General features: G+C 38.6%; 1 protein-coding gene across 1 annotated transcript; it reads left to right on the forward strand.

Moving 5' to 3' along the window:
* Positions 1–2,317: 2,317 nt before the first annotated feature.
* Positions 2,318–3,127, forward strand: LOC115966466 (serine/threonine-protein phosphatase 7 long form homolog). Its single transcript, XM_031085699.1, has 2 exons — positions 2,318–2,416; positions 2,528–3,127. Exons 1-2 carry the CDS (start codon positions 2,318–2,320, stop codon positions 3,125–3,127), a joined length of 699 nt encoding a protein of 232 aa, XP_030941559.1.
* Positions 3,128–7,889: the final 4,762 nt, after the last annotated feature.

Genomic DNA, 7,889 nt, shown 5'->3' on the forward strand with positions numbered 1-7,889 from the left:
CTGTTACCCACACTTAAACTTTCTCAATTCGCCTCTCAATCTCGCTATCTCCCTCTCAATCTCAGCTATCACTTTCTCAATCTCCCTTTCAATCTCGCTATCACTTTTTGAATCTCCCTTTCAATCTCGCTATCATCTTCCACACGCTCTCAATCTCCCTCTCAATCTCGCGCTCGCTCTCATTCTCAGTCTCCCTCTCGGTCTCGGTCTCGCTCTCGGTCTCGTTCTCTGTCTTGGTCTCCCTCTCAGTCTCGCACTCGCTCTCACTCTCACTGTCGGTCTGCATCTTCAGTTTGGATTCACAAGGTATGTCTCCTTATCTCTATATTTGTTTGAGCATTGGGTATTTGTGGGTCTTTGTGGGTATATGTGGGTCTTTGTGGGTATTTGTAGAGGAGATGCTGTAAATGTTATTATCTAGTTACAGAACCATTCTCTGGAGCCAGATTGGGGCATTGGGTATTTGTGGGTGTTTGTGGGTATATGTGGGTGTTTGTGGGTATTTGTAGAGGAGATGCTGTAAATCAGAGACGGAGCTAAGTATTGACCAAGAGGGGCTCTAGCCCCCCTCACCTCATGAAAATTTCCTTAGTAGTATACATGGTAGAGAGCTTTTCATAGGGCTGTAGCCTCCCCAAGTTTTTCAAGAAAATCATATTCGGCCCCCTTTACCGTTAAGCAAATAAAATTAACCCAACCCTACACCGAATACTATATAACCCAAATGATAACAAAAAAGAAAATAAAATTGGTCCAAATAACCCTGCATCGAATACTATATAACTTATTTCTTATTATTCTTTCTTTAAAAAGTTAGACTCACTTACACTAGTTAATGTTAGACCCTTAAATTGATTAGATTAGTAACTCAAGAAAAATATGACTTGGTTATTATTACTGGTTTATAACAGGCTACAAAGGTGGAGCCACAACAACACTATGACATTGTTTAATATCTTGTCTGTGATATTGTGATTATGTGTTGATTTTTTTTATTTATTATCTTTTTCACTTTTATTTAGCAAGTATAATTAGTCTTATATTTAAAAATAATATTTTTAATAAAATTTATGATGATTTTTAGACAAATTGCTGTAACAGTTTGTAATGATTTTTGACATTTAAAAGAATGACTTCTCTTTTAATAAATAACTGTGTTGCAAAGTATTTAAAAATAGTTATTTTGTATCATTTTTGTTGTTGTCATATTGTTCCAATTAGTCTCTTGAGGATGCATACCCAATTCCAAAGTTTTGGGACTAAGACTTTCTTTTCTTATGCTTGGTGTTGATGACTGCATTATTATGTGTAAAATGCTAATGCCCATTTCTTACAAGTGTTTTTCAATCATATCTTCCATTGGATTGAAACAAAAAATAGGATTTGATGTGAATGAAGTGATAAGTATTCAAATTCAGCATGGTGAAGTCCCTATTTTTGCAAAATATTTCAAGAATTGATGGTATTTGGCCATTTTGGCCTATACCTTACTATGATTCATTGCAATATGCATAGTTCTAATATCAAAGATGTAGCCATCAAAGACTTTAAATTGTAGAGCTAAGCCGGCAGACCAAACTACGTAGCCCCCTTGTGTTCTCTCTTTTTTTCTGCATTCTCCTTACAGTATTTTCTATTTCATTTTAATTTTCAACAGACCTCATCCATCAAAAGAAACTATAAACCATCCGTTAAGCTAGGCACAGCTTGTGATAAAAAATTATACACAAAATAGCTCAATAAACGTATTTATGAATTCATCAATTGTTGTGGTGGGACTTTCCCTGTAAGTTTTCTTCATGGCTTCAGTTAGACACGAATGATTCAAGCAAGATGCCTTCAAATGACAGTCCCTTTATGCATGCAATATCAACTCATTTAGCAAGCCACACTTCAAACATCCTTTAACAAGTGTGAATTGATGAAAGAGAATGCTTGGACTAACTCAAGTTAGGGGCACTAGGAGTAGGGGGGGCATGTCAAACCGAATGAAAACTTGTTATTCAGGTTGTGGGAAAGACATGACGGCCTATGTTTGACATTGGAAAACACCTTAACTTGAGTTGAATAATGGAAGTATTGTTCTAGTCTATTCCCATTAAACTCTAAGAACCCCTGTTACTGTTACCCACAGTTTAAACTCTCATCCCTCACTTTCTGAGTCTCCCTCTCACTCTCTCAAGTTTAATTCAATTTTTTTTTATTGAAATCAGTGAAGGCTGCATTAGATATTTATTATTGCCATTTTCAGTCAAATATGTTTATAATTATAAATAAATAAATAAGACTGTCTTGTTGTTGTCACCAACTGCCAGATATGGACCCACATGGAGTAGGACCCTCTATACGGACTTTGTTGACGAGGCAAGATGAGCATCGTTCAAGTTTGCTTTGGGATTCTCATTTGGAAGGCGAGGTATGCACTTGTTCAATATATGTAGTAGAAAGATTTTTGGAATTTAATTTTAAAGCGTAATTATTATGTGGTACTCTAATTATTATTAATACTAAGCTGCTGTATTTGCAGGATGTGCCAGGTGTATTGACTTGTCGTCACCGAGAGAAAGGTTTGCTTGAAGGTGGGTTAGATGGGTTAGATCCACGAATTGTCGCTTATATCACTGATGCGGGGTTAGATGAGCTACTTCGGGTCCCACATATGGACCTTGACCACGCATTGATCACAGCGTTGGTGGAGAGATGGTGGCCGGAGATGCACTCATTCCACTTGCCCCACGGTGAGATGACCATCACACTACAAGATATAGAGGTTATAATGGGGGTTCTTGTAGATGGCTTGTCGGTGGTGGGATGTACATCCCCGACAGTCAATTGGCGCGACCTCTGCGGCAAGTTGCTAGGGCATAGGCCGCCAGAGAGAGAACCTGGTCATAATAAGAACACTGGATTGATGGAAGGGCCGAGGGTAAAAGCCAAATGGCTTGAGGATCGGTTTAGCAACCCTCTCCCAGTTGACGCCCCTGAGGAGCTTGTGCAGAAGTATGCTCGGTTTTACATAGTGGAGATGTTAGGTGGTACGCTGTTTATGGACAAGTCTGGAGAACGGATCTCAATTAGGTATCTGCAATTTTTCGATCCAATCAGCAACGGAAAGAAGTATAGTTAGGGTAGTGCAAAACTAAGTTGGCTCTATAGACACCTTTGTAAGGTATCAGAGAAGACAGCCAAGCAGATCGGCGGTGCAATGCTATTGGTGTAGTTGTGGGCATGGGTGACGTTTCTACACATATGTCCTGTGATGAGGCATCCACACCAGGCACTGCCTCTAGGTCCACTTGCTATCAGGTATGTAGCATCTTAGATAATTACCGTTTTACATTTCCTCATTAACTTTGTTCGCATGGGAATTATGTAAGTAACTAATATGAAGGTTATGTTTGTGTTGTTTGTTAGCTGGAAAGGGGCTAAGATAACAACTGAACATTCAATGCACGTCCTACGTGCCTATCGTGTGTCGCTTACTTCGCTACGGCCAAATCAGGTATCGTGTCTTACAAGTGCGAACCGCTTTGGCATGTAGTTTTTGTACTTACAATTCACTTTGGAATGAATAAACATTTTTTATTTCAGAGTTACATGTATTGTTCACATTCGTTACACATTTTTTCTAATTATATTGTTAATATGGTTGTTTGCATCTGTTGGATCATTGTAGATTGTCTGGGAGCTGTACAGAAATTATTTGGGTTCCCTGCCCGCATATTGTACGGCAGGCCAACACATATGGAGGTCTATCGTGCCGTTCATACATTTTAGGGTGGTTGAAAGCCATCATCCCGTACGTGTTCTCCGACAGTTTGGGATGAAGTAAGGCATACCGGTCGATGTTGATTCTTCAATTGAACTGCACAAGATAACCCTTCAGGGCAAGCACCATCAAGATTGGGTCGAAGTACATGCCCCGCATATTGCTAAATGGGTTGCGCACGCCACAATAGTTGATGCACCGTCCTTTCATGGGGAGATGAGCTACAATGACAAGTATATGGTGTGGTTTCGTCCCCGCACTGTTCGCCATTTTACAAAAGAGACTTCGTACTGGGACACTTTGGTAAGTTTACAAAGACTGTTTTGTTATAAATGTACCTTGCTTCGCATAGTTTAGTTCAACCTACTAACACTACTCTTGTATATTTGTGACAGGTTGAATCGCAGTTGAGCATTATGGCGAAGTGCGAACCAGGGTCTGAGATTTACACCGACTCTATTAATGCCTTGCAAGCTGTTGAAGAGATCGGTCGGTTAACCTTGGACCATGCACGCGAGGTGGGCAACACAAGTGAGCCGGCTGTAAGGCGTGGTCGGCAAGCAGGTGGACGTCAAGGGGATGGAGGCCGTCAATCTAGTCAGCGTCATACATCTAGTCAGCCTCCCACGTCTGGTCAGTGTCATACATCTAGTCAGCCTCCCACGTCTGGTCAGCGTCATACATCTAGTCGGCCTCCCACGTCTGGTCAGCGTCACACACCCTTACCCACATCTAGTCGACGTCCCACATCTAGTCAGCGTCCTACATCTGGTCGGCGTCACACACCCGTGCCCACATCTAGTCGGCCTCACACACCCGTGCCCACATCTAGTCGGCGCCACACACCCGTGCATGACCACAACATGGTGGAAGCAAGTCAATCAACAGATGAGATGTGTTTGGACACTGCTTATGACATAGGCTCCATGGCACACAATGATGCGGGTCCATCCCATACATTTGCCCATGGAGACACATATCGGTCCCCATCCATGAGGAGCGATGGTACCTGCCCACCCACATCCTCTAGTACATCTCCGTTGCCCACCACCCATACGTCTCCCCCACTGACTACCGGCACTGCCCCCGCAGTTGTACATGGTAGAGATGAGATGAGGTTCATGCCCACTCCTGGGCGACCCACCCCCGGTGCTATCCCCCCTGAGTTTGTGCATACCGAGTTCATCCAAACACAGATACCCACCCCTCCACCAGAGGCTTCACACATTGAGGATCGGCCGCGAAGGCCGCAACGGACACGGACACATCCTCCTGATTGTGGGATTGGACATGGTACTATAGTTCGATTCAATACCAATTACATTTACATCTCTTTATAGTTAAATGATTTGCATATTAGTATTTGCTTGTGTTCTTTTCAGGCAAGGTGAGACCAGTCAAGGACCCGGTGAGGAGAAGAAAACGAGAATGATTCAAGAATGGTCAAGAATCAGTGCTACTTTGACACAACAATAGTATATGATCTTTTTGTCCTTGCCAGCTTAGATTATCCCATGCATAATTATAAAGTTACTGATTTTGCTGCATATTAACCACCCAGAAAAAAAAAATTGATAAATTTCACAACTTCCTTAATAATTTGTTGAGATGGTAAATTATGATTTCTCATCACTTAGTATGGAATCAACTATAAATTACTAATTTATTGTGTAAGTAGACTTGTTCTAAGTTCTAGCATCAGTGTTTTGAAACAAGGTTCACACCTATCTGCTTAAATTATCAGAAACTAAATAGAATGCTAAGAAAATTCTTGCATTTAAATATTTTTTTATATATTCTAATGATATTCATTTATTTTGAGTTCATCTGTTCTTTTTGTGTTTAAAATGTCTTTATTATATGCTTTATTTGATAAATACAACTCTGATGTGCAGAAAACTGCCAAAAGTGGTCTTCATATTCTCCTTGGAGGCATTTATGCTCTAACAGTTGTGGTTTTCCTTCGCTTTGTAAGTATCTCCTAAATTTTCAACAAAATTTATCTATTTCTTTTTGCAAAAAATGCTGGGGAGTTGTCAAAATATATAATCATCTAACGCCAAGCCTTCTTGGAAACAAATTTTATTATTTTTTCTATTCATTTCTTTCGATAAGTAAATTTTGTCCCCAAAAGGCTAGTGACCGAGCCTTCATGGAAACAATAAATGCTGAACATATTTATGTTGGCATATTCATGGAAAATTAAGTTTGCAGTAGAAGATAGACTAGATGATATTAGAGAAAAAGGATTAGAAAAATGATAATTCAAAAGAATTCAATCAGACTGCACAGTGCATCTAGGTGAGGTTCTAATCAAATTTTTAATACATAAGAAGAACCAAATGTGTATATCATATGTTTTATTGGAGTATCATGAACTGTAGATTATATTTGACATGTGGCAAACCTTGTTGTCATGTGAATTTCCTCAATTTTTTGCTAAATACATTTTCCTCTATCAGGGACGAGGAAGCTATGAGGACCGCACTGAAATGCTTCGTCTTATTGTAGATCTTGTGGAGGCAAGCATCTATGCTGATAATCCAGAATGGAGGTTGTGATGATTCTGACTTTAATGTTTGGTTGACAACTAAGTTTTCATGTTTGGTTTAGAGCAATTGTGGTTCATAAAACTATCAGTAACTTGCATAATAAATGCGTAATATTTGCTATCTGATTTCTCAAATTTCTTTGAACTTGAAATCTGGTTTGCGTTATATTGCAGCATTGATGAGCAAATAGCAAAGGATATACAACTTATAGATTCTATTGCAGAAAAACAAGCTCAAATATTCTTTGAAGAGTGCTAGTTATTCCCTGCTGATGTTCAAATTCAATCAATATATCCACTATAAGAATGTTCTTATCCCATCTGTGTTTCCATTTCCCCCTAAAGATCTACTTATTTATTGAAGTGTATAAAACCATAACATCATAAATGAACTTTAAAAATTTTCCTTTTCTATATAAACCAAAAAATCCCAGATTCTCTCAGCCACCATGAACTTTCCCTGCGGTTACTTATATATTGCTCCTGTACATACAAAACGTAATACTTTCTGTTACAAAGAAACATGAAGAATGATTTTGGAACAAATTCAAGTTCTTAACTGTCAAAGAATGATGTCAACTATGTATCATTGCTACTTAGGGAATTGTAAAATTTCAATTTTTTTTTTTTTTTTTTATATTTAAATTACACACTTATTCAAGTAAATTTTTTATTAATTCTCAAATTCTCATCAATCCAAAAAAAAAAATGTACCCAATGTACGGGTTTGGTGGACCCGTACTTTGTGAAGTACCTGAGCCCACCAAGCTCGGGTACAATCTGCCTAATTTTTTTAAACAGGCTGATTGGTACCCGAGTTTGGTGGACTCGGGTATTTTGTGAAGTACCCGAGCCCACCAAGCTCGGGTACAATCTGCCTAATTTTTTGAAACAGGTTGATTGGTACCCGAGTTTGGTGGACTCGGGTACTTTGTGAAGTACCCAAGTCCACCAAACTCGTGTACCAATGTGCCTATTTTAAAAATAGGCAGATTAGTACCCGAGTTTGGTGGGCTCGGGTACCAATCTGCCTAATTTGTTAAAAACAGGCAGATTTACATTGGGTAAATTTTTTTTTTTTTTTTTTTTTTTTTTTGGGGATTGATGAGAATTAATGAATGCTTGGTCATTTTTTTTTCAGTATTTTCGACGACAAAAGTCTTATAATGTAACTCGTTTACACTTTTGGTGTGTCTATCAAAATTATTGGGAAAAAAAAGTTATCCTTTTTTTTTTGGGTGGTCTGTTATTATTTTCCAAATATTTGCTACTGAATAAATTACTACTCATTGTCATCATGGGCAATTATAATATAATGATGGAATTAATAATTGAATTCCGTCTTTGTTTTTGTCAATACAACTTAGGACATGTTTAAAACTATTATTCTATTGTTTTGTTTATGTTTTTGATATAGGAAACTTTTGAAACCAGAAGCTTCCAATCCTGTTATTTATGAGCACAATCAACCAAATCTATTTCAACTTGCATTAAAAATCTCTAAATACATCATACACATACCCATCTGTCCCTTTTAAATGCCCCACAACCCATTATCCAAAAAAGAAA

Source organism: Quercus lobata, chromosome 11 (genome assembly GCF_001633185.2).
Source record: "Quercus lobata isolate SW786 chromosome 11, ValleyOak3.0 Primary Assembly, whole genome shotgun sequence".
NCBI lineage: Eukaryota > Viridiplantae > Streptophyta > Magnoliopsida > Fagales > Fagaceae > Quercus > Quercus lobata.